Genomic DNA, 19,897 nt, shown 5'->3' on the forward strand with positions numbered 1-19,897 from the left:
TGGTTATGTAAGAGAGCTTGCCTATAGGCGCCCGTGGGATGGTGGTTCTTCCCAGGGTCTTCCTCCACCAGATATACAGGTCACCATTTATCGCGTATGCTGTACTGAAATATGGCGCAAAACCCCACAAAACCAAACTGTACATTCTCTCTAGGACTTTCCACGGACTCGTCTGGCGCCAAATGCCGTCGAACGCGAGAAGCGCATGAGACTCCCTTAGCAATGCAACTGAACACATTCAGATTGCGCCTTTTGTATTGTGCATAACCATAACTGGGACCAGAAGTCCGATTGCTCATGTGACTTAGATAAAAGTGTAAGTGTAGGAAAAGTTTTATTTATTTAAATAATTTGACTGCGTCTGCCGTATGGATGCGAAGGTGCCATTTATGTCGTTTGAATGCAAAGTTCCAGATGTATTCAATACGGATTTGGGTGGTACGGGGCCGAAAGTGATGTATAAATTCCCTCCCCCTTCCCCGGATAAAAATTCCATTTCACTTCCTTGCGGCCTCCACCCCGCACCCACATGTGCATTCAGTTCCACACCAAAGAGTCAGGTGCTTATTTAAGTGGCGAGTTTTCTTTTCCAAACTGAAGTCTGTAACAGGACATAGATTTAATAAAACTCTGGGGCTGATGTGATGTTTTTTTAATTTCATATATAAAACAGAAGATAAGCTCTCGAAAGATTCATTTTACTAAAAATCTTACTTTCGTTATCAACCAATCCTGTTAAGCCAAACCAATATATATTATCTTCACCCAGTTATATAGTGGTTCCTATTCTTCCATACCATTTGCACAGTAAGTCTTGTAGCTGCCTTTAATCCAATCTTGCATGTACTTGGTATTTGAGTGTGTTAAAAATCTTAGCAGTTATGAAACCAGGTCACCCGCTTGCTTGGGTTTCCTTCTTGTTAAACTTTATCTTTATATACTCGGACAGTTTTGCCAAATTGATTCTTACACTGTCACTATTATATACATTTAGTCCTATAATTTATCTAGTTTTTTAGTCACCAGTTTATATTGTTATATAGTTAAATTGTTACACCAATTATGACTTGCATATATTTGAAGTGCCATGTTGCTTTGCTTTGGAGAGGTGCCCATACAGAAGTTGCAGAACCTGTGCTATTGAATACCTGACTTGTGAAGTCAAGTGTTGTCAAACGTCAGTCTACATTTATTGTTGCAGAGAAGATCAGAATGGAGAGGACAAAACACATGATGAAAGGTGATAACTCATTTCTCTATGAGAGAGAGAGAGAGAAAGAGAGAGAGAGAGAGGATCAGATTTACTACCCTATAAAAATGTGCATGCCATTTGTAGGGCAAATTATTATTATTATTATTATTATTATTATTATTAGTATTAGTAGTAGTATTACTAGTAGTTAGTAGTATTAATATTCGTAGTAGTAGTTAGTAACAGTAGTAGTAGTTAGTAGTAGTAGTAATAGTAGTAGTATTAGTAGTTAGTAATAGTAGTAATATATAGTAGTAGTAGCTAGTACTAGTAATAATAGTAGTAGTAGTATTAGTAGTAATAGTTAGTAATAGTAGTATTAGTTAGTAGTAGTAGTAGTAGTAGTAGTAGTTTATTATTTCATTATGTTTGTTAAATTTGGCAACATATTACAGTTATTATCAGTTTCACATTCATGTTCACTAGTAAGTGTGCTTGCAAACAAATAATGACAACGTCTATGTTGTGTAATTCACTAGTGGGCACAGACACAACGAGTTTATAATATCTGTGATATAGAATGCTCAAATAATATACAGTTGTTGCAAATTTTACAATTTACCATACTGAATTTTAAGGAAGCATCGATTGATATATCAGCCTCGGTTAAAATAAACCGTTACTCATTATTTTGTGTTTTGGCCAACAACGATACAGCTGAATAACCAGTCACATAACCACAAAACGTAGTTCTCGATTACTCTTGTATATTCATTCTACATCTTTCTATGTAACAAATTATAAAGAATTTATATATATATATATATATATATATATATATATATATATATATATATATATATATATATATATATATATATATATATATATATATATATGCCTTATATTCCTTATTGGAGTGGCCTAGTGGTTAGAGCGTCCGTTAGAGCGTCAGCCTCAGATGCGGGAGGTCGTGGGTTCGATCCACGGCCGAGTAATACCAAAGACATAAAAATGGTGTCAACAGCTGCCTCGCTTGGTGTTTTGCATTAAGAGGTTAGTGTTAGGACAGGTCTGCCTGGTGTCAGGATAATGTGAGTGGGTAGGACATCATGCTACATGCCTGCGGCATGATGCCCCAGTGCCACTATAAACTGTCACATTGCAGACATCGTAGCGATATGACTGAAGAAATGTTAAAGTTACGTTAGAAATCCAAATCACACACACACACACACACTCTCTCTCTCTTTCTCTCTTTCTCACACACACACACACACACACACACACACACACACACACACTGACGGCACAATATTGCTGTCAGGTACAAAATGATGTGAAATCATTATATATATAATCGTAGGTTTAACTGGGAAAGACTGCATAGTATTGACATTTTCTCAACAGAAGCTTTCATTAAAATGGTTTGGTTTCACTTTCGTCATATGAAGCTTTTATTTGAAACTAAACATTGAATTTGAATATATTCAAAATGCTAATGCATTAATTATTAGCGAGACGATATGCTTGACGAGGATACCAAAAGTATTGTAGGCCAGTGAAAATTGAGAAATCGAGGTTGCCTTGGGTTTCACTGTCAATACCCTTTGTGTTCCCCATTCTGTGATATGACTGGTCTCACACGAGAGAATATTGGAAGACAGATTAACTGCAGATGTCTTTTCATCTTCTTTTTGATCAGCTGCTTTGACCAAACCATGAATCTTTTCCTTATACACATTTTTTCATAGAACCCCCATTTTATTGTAACATCATATATAAATCGAAATGTTATCAGTCATTTTCAGCTGCTTACATACTCCTGTCTCTTTCAAAGCAATGGAATCACCAACATTGTTATTTGTATATCTGTGTTGCACTGTGCTGTGATGATTTGAACAACACTATTCTGTATCATTGTTTTCACACATTTTGAAGGTGGGGTGGGAAGTGAAGACGTTATATAAGGCTAAGAATCCTAAATGGAATTACACACCATTTGGTACTTACATGTTACTGCATTTGTATTGGAAAATATGAACGAGTTTTTCGGATGGAAATACTGCACGACCATGGTAGTGCAGTATATCCATCCGACAAAACGAGTTCATGTTTTCCCATACAAATGCAGTAACCTTTTCATTATATGCTCATTTTCTTATTCTACCTAAAGCTTAGTTACATAAACAAAAATACACTACAAGAAACAAAGCAACTGAAGGTATGCCGCATTCCAAACGAAATACACAAGCGCAAATTTATCATTACACAACAACATTACTTTTGCGCACATTCCTCCGCCCAGATAAATTTTAATATAGTCGCGCGCTAGACATAACTTTCGAAAGAAAATGGCGTTTATGTCTACTTAAAATTGAAATTTGGAGTCATATTGTGAATGAATGCTCATTGCAACAACTTTTCCATTTGATCTGGAATGAATAGAATTTTGTACGTTTGTCGTTTCTACGAAATTCTGTGAATATTCACTGGTTTATCTTTACTAATTTTACATGAAGTACATCGGACTTCAGCGGCGATGGAGCAGCGTGTTGACATCTGCAAGTGTGTTTCTGTTCTGTCATTGAAAGTTAAAATCATAATGTGGGAAAAATATGAAGTCTTTGAATTGCAATTATCAAAAAAGACGCTATAGAATATAATGTTTATTTCATTTTGAGTGCAGTAAGGAGGATGTAATTGCATTTGGAATATAGTCGAAATTACAATACAATTTCGAAATGTGCAATCAAGCTTGAGAACCCATGACATGGCTCATATAATTCGGATTTGTAGAACTAAGAAAATACATTTTGAGGAATGTAAAACAGTAAGTTTATTTTTTTGCCATTCTTATTACCAGCTATAGAAGAAAGTTTATGCCTGGTCACTTGTTATGTTATTTGTAGGAACCCAGCATTTTATGAAACCTGGCGTCTATCGTCCGCCTAAATCCGAAATTTGTATCAAAAGTTAATGCGAAATGTGGCAAAGCAGCTGCTATGAAGCAGTCCACGAAACATTAGCTTTATTTCAATCAGAAACAGATTTAATAAACCAAAACTGAAACTGCTAACTACGTAAGTGTACATGATTTGTTTACAAATTAAAAGTGCTGGCTTCTGCTGCGTCCATTGTTTGTTTACAATAGAAAAGTAGTTCCTTTATGAGTGCAATATAAACTTGCGCGCAAGTTCAATATCGTAAAATACTGAATGATTCTGACAATGGAAAGTTAGCTTAGGAGAAAGGAGTGTATAATAAAGTTTGAGGTGCGAATTTGTCTGCATTTTGATAATTTTCAGCTTCTAAAAGAGACTGCGATTATTTCATATGGCAAAATAATATTGGCTTGAAAAATGCACAACAAAGTTTTTAAACCTTAATTTATCTGGAAATATTACATTTGTGGAATTAATACCTACAAATTGCCAAATTAATTTATATCTTCAAATCACCTAAATAGGTCCAGCTGAATACAGGCAGCCATGCTATACTGTACCTTAGTAATTTATGGATTTCATCTGTGGAGCAATGGTTAACAAGTGTGGGTGGTTTTTTGTTTCTTTATTCTTTTAATGAGCACATTAATTTTTGTCTTTTCATGGTTGAAAACACTTTTTAATTCTCTCTCTCTCTCTCATTTTAATCTATAGTTTTTATTGTTTTTATTTGTTTGTACCTTTCTGAGACTGCATGTTTTCTTTCATTGTTTACATATGAGATGTCACAATAAATATGAGCAGTGCCGGATTGCCATATAGGCAGAGCAGGCACCGGCTTAGGTGCCCCACGACAACAAATCAAAATAATATTGATAAAACGTATTAGGAGATAATTTGCGAGGGGGGGGGGAGCCATATATCGACTGCCTAAGGGCCTGCACAGGGTTTAATCCAGCACTGAATATGAACAATTTTTAAATGTATACCTCTTAATTATTTTTGCTTAGTTGTTAAGTTTCTACTCCCCCCCCCCCCAACTCTTGTGATATAGATTAGTTCTGTCAGTGACTAGAGGCATGGACTCTGACATCATTAGTCAATATCCCATTTGTTAATGTTCATTTGTGCAATACCAATTAAATTTAGAGCACGGCCTAACTTGGGGTTACCAGAATTGAGAAGAAGGAAAATATCAAATGAGAAAGCTGCCACCATACAAGTAAAACAATTCTGTATGAATTCTTTTACAGACCTTCAAACTTTCCTGTGTCCATTGTGCTTGGTATGGGTGCAGCCATCATCCTGATAATATTGCTCATGTGCATACTCTGCGTAATACATACTAATAAGACAAAGGCACGCAGGATAAACACTCGCAGTGGAGCTAATAGAGGTGTGTAGTCTTCGTTTATAAATGCCTGTCTTTGTCATTCTATGTTGCATTTGTAAATTAATATTATAATTTCTTTTTGGATTCTCCATGTGATCTGTTTCTGTAATGTTGAGAATAGAACCCATTTTTTTCTATAATAGCTAAAATCAACTGTATCTTGCATCATATAGATCTTTTATTTTTTCTAATATTGAGCTTGAAAATGTAAGAGTTACACTAAGATGCGTTGAGACAAACAATGCCACAAATGCAGATGAAGCAAAGTGTGAACCTCCTAAATATATAGATGACTGCTGTTATTTAGGGGAAAAATATAACCAGAGAAATGGTGAGCAATTTGTTCATGTAAATGCCCCCCCCCCCATACCACTACTCCATAATGGAGATAAATTTAAAATAAAATAACTTCACATAAATTTTGAAAACAGCTTGAGTAGAGCGATTTCTCAACATGTTCACTGCAGTCTACTAAAAACTGTATGTGTAGTTTCATTCACAACATTCTAGCATTGCCATACAGCTGTAAGTTAAAAAGGGCAAGGACTCTTACAAAAACCTTGGGAGCACAAAGATTTGTCAGTGTGTGCATCTTTAGAGATGCTACAGAACCATCCTTGGCATCTCTTACATGGACCACATCACAAATGAAGAAGTGTGTAACACCATCAGGCGCAAAGTAGGCCAATATGAGGACCTCCTCACCACCGTCAAAAAGAGAAAGCTGAAATGGTATGGCCATGTCACTAGAGCCAACAGTCTATCCACAACAATCCTGCAGGGCAGCGTCCAGGGTGGCAGAAGGAGAGGTAGACAGAAAAAAAAGTGGACTGACAACATCACAGAATGGACCAGGAAAAGTTTTGCAGAGACACAGGCATTGGCACATGATCAAGACAAGTGGAGGGAACTGGTCAGATGTTCAACAGCACAGTGCCTTGACGACCACACTAGGTCATGAGACTGATGATGATGATGATGATGATGCATATTTAGATGATGACCATACTATTTTTCAAGTTTCACAGCTATCCATTAAAGACTGCAAGACAAATTCAAGGACTAGTTGTGCAAATGAGACTATCATACACTGCTTTGAGAAAACAAAGGCAATAACTTCACCTCAAATGTCAGGAGCAAAGTAAAAGGTCGATATCCACACCCTCAGGCCATACTGTTTACGTTGTTTCATGGTGATCCATTTAAAACAGCTGGACTACTGTCACTTACAAAATCGTGTCATCCAATGCACTAACAGACAAAAAGGGCAATAACTCTGTGAAACATTGCTGACAAATGGTGATTTGTTGCAGTGCACATCTCAGGTGATCATAATATTTACCAAGTTTCATTGCAACCCATCAAGAACCATAGGACTAGTGCATTCACAAGATTACATCATGCACTACACAAAACAAAAAGGGCAATGGTTCTAACAAGAATCGCTGGAGCAAAGTGATTTGTGGACATGTCCATCTTCAGGTGGTGACCATAATATTTTCCAAGTCTCATGGCAACCAATTTCAACAGGAGTTACTTCCTATTAAGAGTAAAATATAAAAGCATTCTGCTCCCAGTTGGGGGTATATTTCAGAGAACAGTTCAAGTCTTCATATTTCATGCTTATTGTTAAATATCCTGAGATCAATGGTTTTGAAAAGAAGAACTTTAAAGACTGAACACAATATGTCAGTACAATACTGGTCATTAGTGCCAATTAAAAGTTAAAATTAAAAGATTAAAAATTCTCATATAAAGATGAAAAATTGCAAAAGAAAATCCGAGAGTTACAAAAGGGTACACGATCACTTTAGTTTGCATGATAATGTTTACAATGGCTGCTAGTGAAGATAGAGGTCAGCTGTGTAATCACTGACTACACACAGGTATTACCGGTACATAACAATGACACATAACAATTAAACTATCAATAAGTAAAATAGGACAAAAATAGTTTTTCTAGCAAATCACCCCACCCACTCACATTTTTGCAAGATTGGCTATTATGTTTCTTGAACACTATACTGCATGTTTTGATCATCTATTATGTCTATATTATACATAATCTAGCTCATCATATTGTTGTTCTGGTGTTTGTTTTTGATTTTGGTGTGGGCAGGTAATAAGGACTTAATTATAAATTTATTCCAGCAAGATTTACTCCACATTGATACTTCATAAGATTTTAAAGATTAAAAATATTATTATGTAAAACAAATTGGTCTAAAAATGGAGGACTTTTGTATCATGCTATTTGAACATCAGACCGCTGTTGCTAATATGTTGTATATGTTACTAGGCTTTTCCCTTTCTATCTGATATCGGTATCTAAGGTCACATATGACAACGGATTTTGAAGCATCCAATCAGAGCAGTGGTTAATAGATATACAGAGAGTCTGCATCATTGCAGATTAGATGGTCTCCAGTTAACATAGTGAAGTGCATGCAGTGAATCATATAATAAAGCAGAGGTTTTAACAGAATTATTGATTTCACTAACTATTCCTGCATTCTGTGATTCTTGCAGACCCATGCATTTGTGAGAAGGTGGAGTTCAAATCTATATTCCTATGGGAATTTGGATACTTTGTATATTATCTCAGAAAATAAATGAAAAAACATGTACAATTTTAAGGGCACACTGGATGGAAGAAGAAAAGCTGTTGTTATGTTGTTTTGATATCATTATTAATATTATTATTATTATTATTATTATTATTTACTGCATAAGCATAATCATAAGCATTGCAATGTTATTGTCATTATCATTATCAGCAGCAGCATTTAAATAAGTGTTACCATCCTCATTAGCAACAGATCCGAGAAGTTAGTAGGTTACATTAATTAACAGTTTACTCAAATATTTTCAGAAATACGAAGAACGAATAGAAATGGGCAGGAATCAATGACACTACAAAACAGCTTAGATATGCCTGTCATAAGAATGCCCCCACCCTATGTTGAGAATCCCCCACCCTACTGCCAGACTGAGTCAAATATTAACATTTATGGTGATAAGTTTGAGAATGTGCAACTACCAGGAACTGCTGAAGAAATCAATAGGTCTCATTCCACCCTTCCTCCTCCATACAGTGAAATTACAGGTGTTAGGTCAGCTACAAGAGACACAACCCTTCAGAGATATTAAAATATTCTGTTGATCTTATATCACACTCAGTATGCGTTATGTCCAGTTGCTTGTACATTGAAGTTTTGTATGTAACTGTATATAATTGTATATATAAGTGAGTAAATATTTATATAAATTTTTACTTAAGTATGTATGTGCATACCGCTCATGTGGCCTAGTGGGTTGAGTGTCCACCTTGGATGCAGGAGGTCGTGGGTTTAATCCCCGGTTAAGTCATACCAGACACGTACAAAAATAGTAATAACAGCTACCTCGCTTGTCACTCAGGATTAAGAGTCTAGTGTTAGGTTGGTCGGCCTGGTGTCAGGAAAATGTGATTGTGTGGGACATCATGCTACCTGTCTACGGCATCATGCCCCTGTGCTGGACATCACTACAAACTGTCACTGTGCAAACATTGTAGCGATAATTTAAAAAAAAAATGCTATGTTAAAAATACAAAACACACACACATGTATGTGTGCATGTATATATATATATATATATATATATATATATATATATATATATATATATATATATATATATATATATATGTGTGTGTGTGTGTGTGTGTGAAGTGTCGAATTTTGAATTGCAGTGCACTCCTGTTTAATTTTAATGACATAATCTAACTTGCATTGGAATTGCCATTATTAATTTCATCTGATTAAATTTGTTATTTTCTTGTCAAAGGAGGCTTGTATTGTTTTATTTCTTCCAGTATTCTTGCTCAGTTCTCTGTAGAAATTGTATTCTTCTTTCACTCCCTCCAGTCTATAATATTGAGGGAGGTCATCCTCTAGATAACACCAGCCAAACCCAATTAACCACCCCTCTTACTAAGAGGGCGAGGTTACAATATATATATATTTCCAATTAAATATTAATATTTAACAAATAATCAAATGATGCAAAGGACCAGATACATATATTTATTATCTAGGATCCAATTCAGTATAAAAATATATCGCATTTTTAAGTGTATAAATGTGCATATTTTTACCTCAGAGAAATTGTTGACAATGATTTTTGTGCTGAATGACAGCTTGCTTTGTTATATGTATGCTCATTTTGGTGTGTTCTAATTGGCTAAGCCACAATTAACTGTCTTATTTAAAACATTACAGCTACCTAATGAAAACACAAGAGTTTCGTATAAGATGTTTTTTTTAAAGTCTCTGATGTCACAGTGCCTATATGAAGCCATAGGCAAAATGATATCTTAAATTCCAACTCCTGATAAGTAAGTACTCTATTTAATACCAAATGGCTTGGGGGAAAACTAAAAGCAACTTCACATCATATAACAGTTACTCATTTTTTTTAATGCTAGGCGATGAATTACTGGATTTTCAAGTAAAATAATTGTAAATAATTTACCTTATTGAATTATGACAATCTCACTGCTGCATTGACAACAAGTTAACCAGGAAATTCAAAGTTATTCTTATACATGTATGTTGTTTAGTGGTAAATACAGCTGCCTCAAGGTAAAGACGAGTAATATTCAAATCCAACAAAGCATAGTTTATTGGTTTTTAAAAAAAATGTACTATATTAAATTGAACTGGGAGGGAGAATTATGTAACTATTCATATTTGTTCTGTGTGAACAGTCACAAGACACAGCATAACATAAATGATAAGCTGCTGTGATTGCACAGGATCCAGTAAAAAATCTGCTACATCAGTATGTTCTACATCCTGCTAACCAATAAGTGTGAGCAAAAAAATAAAAGGAAAATTCACTTGCTACAAGTAAATAATGGATATATTTCATCTCGTGGGCAAGTACTTGTTCATGAAAATGCTGAGTTGTTCACCCACTCAATGAAATATATATGTTTATTCGCTTGTTTCAAGGAAATATCCTCTATTTGATTTTGGTTGATAAAAGGATTTATCAACTCCAGAAGTTTGATATTGATGAATGTCATTTATCTAGGCTTAATAAATCCTTGTATCAATCGAAATCAAAAGGTCAATAATTGTATATATATCACCATTTTGTCAATTACATGTTTGCATACATGTACTGCTGTGAGAAATGTAAGATCTGACTCAGTAAATATATACAGACTTCAATAAATTATACATGCATCTTTTGGGGGTTATAATATTTTTGTGGGGGGGGAGAGATTCTAATATTAAACATAGATTGTAAACATTTAATGTATGTCACATTTATGGAACTCTAGTGTTACAAGGCTTGTAACATGGTTTTCTACTACTACTACTACTACTAATATATATATATATATATATATATATATATATATATATATATATATATATATATATATATATATATATATATATATATTAAACCTATTTTTATTGGTAAGGTTAAAAAATCTGTTGACAGAATAATACACATGTTAAGTCTGATAAATCAACACACACACCCTTGTGTTGATATTGATGAAGAATTTGTTGGTCTGATGTCACCAGTTTTATAAAATGTGCAATTTTGCTGCATGAAAATCTTTCTGGAAAAGTCCTGTGTACAGTTTAGACACGTACTGGTATTTGGTAGGCCAAATCTAGCATGAAATTCAAAATGGCTACAGGAGAGAGGGTTGTGCTATTCCACATGAATTTACAAGTTGTCAATATAAGATTTGATTTGAAAATCTTGTGTACATGTTGCAAAAAGAACCTTTCAACCAACATTAGCTCAACAGCCATGAGAAATACCGGTAAGTATATAAAATTTACACCAATGAAACTGTCTGCAAGTAATTGCAACTTTCAATGAACAGGCAAGATCAACCCCTAATCCTTTAGTCAGTACTGGATATGTGGGGCTAATTTTTTGGCTTACCGCATGCTAGGTTCAGTATTGGTGAAAGTAAATATGCTTTTGACAACTTGTATATTGAGCCTGGGATAGTGGTTTTGACTGTTTCCATCAGAACTTTACATTGTTTAGCTTGAAAGTTATACAGAATGGTGCACTCACATCATCCAGTTTAACCCTTTAAGGAGGCTTTGCTCATGAGTCAAATTAAATTGAATATTTGGAATTCCCATCCTCTATTTGGTTTATCATGGGTCAGTCACTTTTCAAAATCTGCCTATTTTCTTTTGCTTCTGTTCACTAATGTCATAATATAGTATACTGTACTGATTAGGTGACTATTTGGCCTGCAATAGATACTGATCAGGTGACTATTTGCCCTGAAATAGATACTGATCAGGTGACTATTTGACCTGAAATAGATGCTGATCAGGTGACTAACTAACATGATATAGATGCTTATCAGGGGACTATTTGGCCTGAAATAGATGCTGATCAGGTGACTATTTGGCCTGAAATAGATGCTGATCAGTGACTATTTGGCATGAAATAGATGCTGGTCAGGTGACTATTTGGCCTGAAATAGATACTGATCAGGTGATTATTTGCCCTGATATAGATACTGATCAGGTGACTATTTGCCCTGAAATAGATACTGATCAGGTGACTTTTTGGCATGAAATAGAAGCTGATCAGGTGACTATTTGGCATGAAGTAGATGCTGATCAGGTGACTATTTGGCATGAAATATATGCTATCAGGTGACTATTTGGCATGAAATAGATGCTGCTCAAACCTGTCACACTGCACCAGTCGCAATGTTTTTGACCCATTTCATGCAAATAACCACGTTTTTATGCCACATGTATTTTATATTCATCATACGATGCCAAAAAGTTACTTGTTTCAATGAAAAAACAAGTTGTGATTTCACCAAGAAACTGTATGATTTTCCTTTGTTTTGACAATTGTGTTGATGTTGATAATAGGAAATTAATTTTTGTGGGATATTAGTTGTGTATTGATTTTGATGAATGTTTTCTTCCGGTGCTGATAAGTACATAAGTTTTCTTGATAATGTAGCTATTTTTAGCTGAATTTAAAATATGTTAGATAAATGTAGTATATATTTTTCTTAGCAGATGAGTACATGTAAAATATAAATGCAGTGTCACATGCTCATGTCATACAACCAGGACCGTGTATTACAAATTTTTTTTTTCCAGCTTTTTTAACTTGCAGATTTTCAAAAGGATGATAAAGGTTTTAATAAATAAAGTTAGAGTATGAAAAGGCATTAGTCCTGTTGTATTTCTTGTATTTTGTCCTTGACTATTTAATGCATATCTCTCTCTTTCTCTCTCTCTCTCTCTCTCTCTCTCTCTCTCTCTCTCAGTACTAAATGTATTTGTTATGATAAAATTATTACAAAGATGATGCTAGAGTTAAGGCTATTGATGAGTGAAATGGGATTATTGTTTATATCCTGTGTAAATGACTGTTTTAAGTTTGATCTCAACTCTTTCATGCCCATCTGTGTTTGATGTCACCAACCTTGCCTGGGTCAAAGGACAATTCCCCTGTATCTATACTCTTTTGAATAACTGGCAAAGGGGGTAGAAATTGCAGTACTCTAATTTCCAAAATGTGAAAATTAGAGAGAGACTGTTAGATCTGCCTCTTGAATTGTTCTAAATTGAGTGATTTAAAGTGGTCACATCATCATAGAGAATGTCAGCGGTTAATGCTTCAAGTTGAGATGGATAATGATTGTAATTGTGAAATACCCAGTTAAACAAGGGTTTAGGAAATAATTATATAAATGAGATAGATAGTTTGGATGCCCAAATTTTCCGAAACTGGTGATTTTGTTTTCATGACCAATTTAAGGCAGCTAGCATGTTTATTTTGCTTTATTCTTCACTTGGCACATGAGAATCGATAACTGTCTGGGCAGACATTATCCTGATGCTAGCCTTTTATTGATGGAATGACTAATAATAACCATGCACAATGGGAATCTAAACAGTACTAAACGGATCATGAATTCAGTCATTTGAAACTCAAAAGGATGTACATGTACAAGGTTTATGTTAGTGCCCAAAATAAAGAGAAAAGCCAAAGCTCGTCTTACTCCAGACCAGTAAATATTCCTCAAAACAATATTGTAACAAGCGAGAGAACTGAGCGATGTCACAAAAACACTAAATAAAAACTTTCAAAGAAAAGGTACAATCTTGTCACAAAAAGACCAAATTCACAATCTGGTACAAAGAGGAAGTGCTGGTGCAGTGTGCAATACGTGTTTCTATGGCCAAGAATTTTTTTCGTTTAAAATTTGATCAGCTTGCCAGTGGTTCCTTTAAAGTTAAACATAAATTCATCACTATTGAATGGTACAAAACACATTGTCAGTTAATTTGGTTTCCTATTTTCATTTCCATACATGATAGATCAAGGTAAAGTAAGTGAAAATAAAATCAACCATTAATAAGCAAGTTCACCTCAAAAATGTAGCAGGAAAAATGTGTAGAAACACATATATTATGATAAGCAAATTTCTTCACACAATTCCCAAATGTGGAATAACATAATAAAAAGTCCGTTTTGAAGTTCAGATTGTTACTATGATTTGTGTGCTCATTCTGACACAATGGATATGGGGAGATGACATATTCAATGGCACTAATATGTTGACACTGAGAGGTATAACTAAGACATTAATACATTTCAAAGCACCTGACAATATAAAATATTACAAATGTACAGTAATATGGGGCAAAAGAGTAATACATTCATAATTTTCATGTCAGGTCTTGCGAAAAGAAGATATAAAGGCTATTAAAGATGAAGAGGAATGAAAAAATCTCAATGTGATGTTCACAGCATACCATTGGAAATGCGCAATGTGATGCACACATAACATCATTGGAAATCTGCAATTTAATGCACACATAACGTCATTGGAAATGTGCAATTTTATGCTCACATGTCATCATTGGAATTGTGCAAAGTGATGCTCACAGAACACATTTGGAAATGTGCAATATGATGTTCACAGAACACCATTGCAAATGTGCAATGTGACGTTCACAGAACACCATTGCAAATGTGCAATGTGATGTTCACAGAACACCATTGCAAATGTGCAATGTGATGTTCACAGAACTCCATTGCAAATGTGCAATATGATGTTCAAAGCATACCATTGAAGGTTCACAATTGGAAATGTACAATGTGATGCTCATCCAATAAAATTGGAAATGTGCAATATGATGCACACATAATACCATTGGAAATGTGCAATGTGATGTTCACAGAATACCATTGGAAATGTGCAATGTGATGCTCACAGAACACGATTAAAATGTGCAAAGTGATGTTCACGTAATACCATTGGAAATGTGTAAAGTGATGCTCACAGAACACCACTGGTAATGTGCAAATCGATGCCGTCATAACATCATTGAAAATGTGCAATGTGATGCTAACCAAACAGCATTTAAAATGTGCAATGTGATGCTCACAGAACACCAATAGAATTATGCAATATAATGCATACAGATCATCATTGGAAATGTGCAAGTTGATGCTCACAGAACACCATTGGAAATGTACACATTGATGCTTACATAGCACCATTAGAAATGTGCAATGTTCTGCTCACAGAACACCATTAGAAATGTGCAATGTGATGCGTACAGAACATCACTGGAAATGTGCATGTTAATGCTTACAGAACACCATTGGAACGTGCAATGTGATTCTCACATAACACAATTGGGAAGGGTCAATTTGATAATCACATAACTTCATTGGAAATGTGCAATGTGTTACTTAAAGAACAACATTGGTAATGTGCAGTGTGATGCTCACAAAATACCACTGGAATTGTGCAATGTGATGCTCACAGATCTTAACTGGAAATGTGCAATGTGATGCTCACAGAACACCAAGAGAATTATGCAATATGATGTTCACATAAAGCCATTAGAAATGTGCAATTTGATGCTCACAAAACACAAATGGAAATGTGCAATTTGATGCTCATAGATTACCATTGGAAATCTGCAATGTGATGCTCATATGTCATCCTTGGAATTGTGCAATGTGATGCTCACAAAATACCACTGGAAATGTGCAACATGATGCTCACCGAAGAGCATTGGATATGTGCAATGTGATGTTCACTTAACGTCATTAGAAATGGGCAATGTGATGCTCACCGAACACCATTGGAAATGTGCAATGTGATGTTTGCATAGAATCATTGGAAGTGTGCTTAGTGATGCTCACAGATTACCATTGGAAATGTGCAATATGATGCTCACAGAATAGCACTGGAAATGTGCAATTTGATGCTCACAAAATATCATTGTAAATGTGGAATGTGATGCTCACAGAAAACCATTGGAAACGTGCAATGTGATGCCCACAGAACATCGTTGGAAATGTGCAATGTGATGCTCACAGAACTCCATTAGAAATGTGCAATGTGATGCTCACAGAATACCATTGGAAATGTGCAATGTGATGCACAACGAATACCATTGGAAATATGCAATGTAATGCTCACATAACATCATAGGAAATATGCAGTGTGATGCCCACATATCATCACTGGAATTGTGAAATATGATGCTCACAGAATACCTATGGAAATGTCCAATGTGATGCTCACATGACCTTATTAGAAATGTGGAATGTGATGCTCATAGAACACCATTGGATATGTGCAATGTGATGCTCAGAGAACATCATTGGAAATGTGGAATGTGATGCTAACAGAACACCTTTAGAAATGTGCAATGTGATGCCCACAGAACACCACTGGAAATGTGCAATGTGATGCTCACAGAATACCATTGGATATATGCAATGTGATCCTTATAGAACACCATTGGAAATATGCAAATTGATTCTCACGGAATACCGTTGTAAATGTGCAAGTTGATACTCACATAACACAATTGAAAATGTGCAATGTGATGCTCACAGAACACCATTGGAAATGTGCAATGTGCCGCTCACAGAACACCATTGGAAATGTGCAATGTGATGATTACAGAACAGTATTGGAAATGTGCAAGTTAATGGTCACATAACACCGTTGGAAATGTGCAAGTTGATGCTCGCAGAACACCATCTGAAATGTTTAATTTGATGCTCACAGAACTCCATTGGAAATGTGCAATGTGATGTTCACATAACAAAATTGGAAATGTGCAATATGATGCTCACAGAACACCATTGGAAATGTGCAATGTGATGCTCACGGAACACAATTTAAAGTTTGCAATGTGATGTTCACATAACACCATTGGAAATGTCACTATGATGTTCAGAAAACTCCAGAGGAAATATCATGTGTGATGGGAGCCTAGAATGTGAGATTGAAAGTGAAGAGATCATCATCTAGCATGGCAAGAATGTGTATAATGCAACATGCACACCAAAGGTCTGTTGTGTTTGTAGGAGGCATGCACCAATAGTTTGGTCGAAAAGCTGCAATGATAAACAGTGATGTTATTGAGTGGTATTTTTCAAACATCTATTCAATATTTCAGCCTCGGACAAGTCTTTGTGAGTGTTAATGTTCGTACACCACCAAAAAGTGACATGCGGATGGCATCAAACTCTTTTGCATAGGCCATGGAGGCTGAAAACAGTAAAGATATGAAATTAGATCAGAGACGAAATGAGAAGTGAATCTGTGTTTTGGAGACACAGATTACACCATTGACATTAACTATGATGATACGTACAATAAATGAATGTATCCTGGTGTTTGGGAAATGCCATTCCACCAAGCAACTAAGTTCAGGTATATTCAGATAGAAAATGTCATCCACACCAACAAATCATTCAATTTGATGAACAAAAACAAACTCTGCACCTATGGTCAATTTTATACAGTCTGAAAGTTGATAATTATGCATATAGTACAAATATAATTGTTCAAAAGTATATTGGTGATGTAAAATCATGACCAAAATAGGGTCTATTTGACCTCAGAATGCAATCTCATCTAGAGCGTCATAGGGCTGGTATGGTGAACACTTTCACTACGAATCGATATGAGAATGATGAGATAAAATTACAGAAAGATTATCTAAAAAAAATATAATATACTTGCAAACAATCCTAGCAATGAAAAACCAAAGTTGGAACAAGACAGAATGAGAAACAGTTTGTGATAAGCTCTGAGCAATCCTTGGCATGCAAAGTTTCTAGCTGCCTTTCAGAAAGTACTGTTGGGTCATTTTTATGATAATGAGGGCCATGTGAAAAGCAGATGACATTGTGCTATGTTAAGTCTGTAAAATTAATGTAATAAAATGAATTCAATTATTAGCCAGTGAGTGTATTAAAAATATTTAGTGCTCATACTCATTTTTTTTTTTAATTTCACGGCCACCACCACCATCTGTAGACTAGAACTCTGGTGTAAAATAGTTGCTGGTCTGATCGGTGGATAGAACGGATTTGCAATATGTGCAAGATGTTTGTACTTAATTTGAATTCTTTTGAAGAAGGTAATAGATCTCAGCAATAGAAAGCATGCAGTCAAATAAAATGCAAAAATTACAAATGGAAAATAAAGTCTCTATTTACAGAGCGAAATAGACTTGCTGACAAACGATCATTTATAGAAAATGAAAAATTACTTGATTTTAAGTAAAACTTTATAAAGAATTATACAACACAACTGATAAATGTTTCTACAGATATTGAAACTTTTTTTTAAATTAAGAGAAAAAAAATTCTTTCAGGACACAATGAGATTCATTTTTATAGTTATCTAATAATGTGGTCAGAAACTATAAGTATTATATTTGTCCCCTGAAGATAATATGAAATAGTATCAGAAGAGTACCCAAAATTTATTTCCCAAAACATTTATATGTATGACGATACAGTCTAATACAACCATAATGTTAAATACAGACATCTTGCACAAATGAAGTCCGTTTCGGTGATTCTATCTACCCGTTTTCCGTCAAAGAAAACAATACCAAGGGTACCTGGAGAAGGATCTCGGACATTTGAACCCCAAAACATTTCAACACGAAAGACAATTCGGCCGGGATATTTCGACTCCAAATACAATTCAACCCCAATAAATTTAGACCCCATTTTATTTTATTGTGTTTATGAGGGGTTAAATAATAGTGCAACACGGTCAATGACCTTTTGTTCTATAAACATGATTACAGGTAGTCAAAGACAAGGAAGACCACTGGGTCAGCTGATAAAAGGTTACACACAATAGACGAATGTGTCGCTGTAAACATATTGGGAGATTTAAACTCCAGCTAAACATCAACAATGAACAAACAAAGAACAAGTAACCTCATTTATGATGTATAATTAAAAATATGTCGCAGTTCTAGTATCATAGGGACAATCACTCTTTTTAACATGACAGTATAGCTGTTAAAAATACACCAGCTGTTGTATGCAAGTAAGGTGTAGCAAAGAGAAATGTATTTAATGGCTTGTGTAATTCATACCTCGTTAAGGACCCATGTGAGGAAAATACTACTTATTAATCAAAGGAACGGAATGCCAGCTTCGAAGGAAACCATTTTAATAGTGTAAAGAAAAGTTATGCTTTTTTAAAATTGATAATCAATGTTATTATAAGACATATAGCATAATAAATAATTTACACAAATATATATACTTAATATACATGTTATAATATAATTTGCAAGGAATTGTGTGTAGAAAATGCACTATTTATTATCTAACTTAAATTTTGTATTCCTTAAATAAAGATTGTGGCTGTTGCTTAAATACAACATTACGTCTAACATTGTAACACAATACTGCAAAGATCCCTGCTGTGTTTTAATTTAGCAAATTTAGCAACATGATACAAGATATCATAACATGCTGATTAAATCAATTATGATGATTCATTTTTTATATCTAAAATGTAATGTATTCTTATTGCTAGAATGTGTAACTTTTAGTTTATCTTTTCTAAATCCGGTATTTTTGTAATTTCAAAAAAAAGAATAGTTTGCTTGTCGACTTCACAGCGTTCGCCTTCATTTTCTTACAGATCGATTTCAGTACCTCTCTGCATCTCAGCGTTGTAAAAGAACGCCATTATCGCCATGAGTGACACCTCCGTAAAAAAAGGAGGCCAGAACTCGGTCACCTTCCTGATGATATAAGAGTGCCCGCAAATAGACTGACCCTGATGAAGAGAACTTTGCCATAAATGATCATCACATGACAATGCGTTGAAACTACCAGTCAAAACGTTTCATAACAAGTTCTGAGAAAAATTCATTTCATAGCAAGAACTGTGAAAAATTATCTTCTTAAGAAGTAGTCTTGAAGTTTAGCCTGCGATGCCACCCCGTAAAGACGAAGCATGTGTAATACCTAATTTGAAGTTAAAATGATATGTTATAATAC

At 34.8% G+C, this 19,897-nt stretch overlaps 1 protein-coding gene across 3 annotated transcripts in view; it reads left to right on the plus strand.

The window, feature by feature from the left end:
• The window catches only part of LOC149801820 (uncharacterized), a 29,093-nt gene extending 16,332 nt beyond the window's left edge, over positions 1-12,761 (plus strand). For 2 of the 3 annotated variants that reach the window (XM_089956179.1, XM_089956181.1), the window contains exons 2-4: positions 1,084-1,240; positions 5,391-5,533; positions 8,403-12,761. In XM_089956179.1, coding sequence (XP_089812305.1) covers positions 1,084-1,240; positions 5,391-5,533; positions 8,403-8,680 — 578 coding nt within the window. In that variant the 3' untranslated portion in view covers positions 8,681-12,761. The remainder of the gene's footprint in view (positions 1-1,083; positions 1,241-5,390; positions 5,534-8,402) is intronic. The other variant, XR_016420725.1, reaches the window with a different exon arrangement.
• The last annotated feature ends 7,136 nt before the right edge of the window (positions 12,762-19,897 follow it).

Source organism: Sinohyriopsis cumingii, chromosome 4, assembly GCF_028554795.1.
Source record: "Sinohyriopsis cumingii isolate HCF-2022 chromosome 4, ASM2855479v2, whole genome shotgun sequence".
Taxonomy (NCBI): domain Eukaryota; kingdom Metazoa; phylum Mollusca; class Bivalvia; order Unionida; family Unionidae; genus Sinohyriopsis; species Sinohyriopsis cumingii.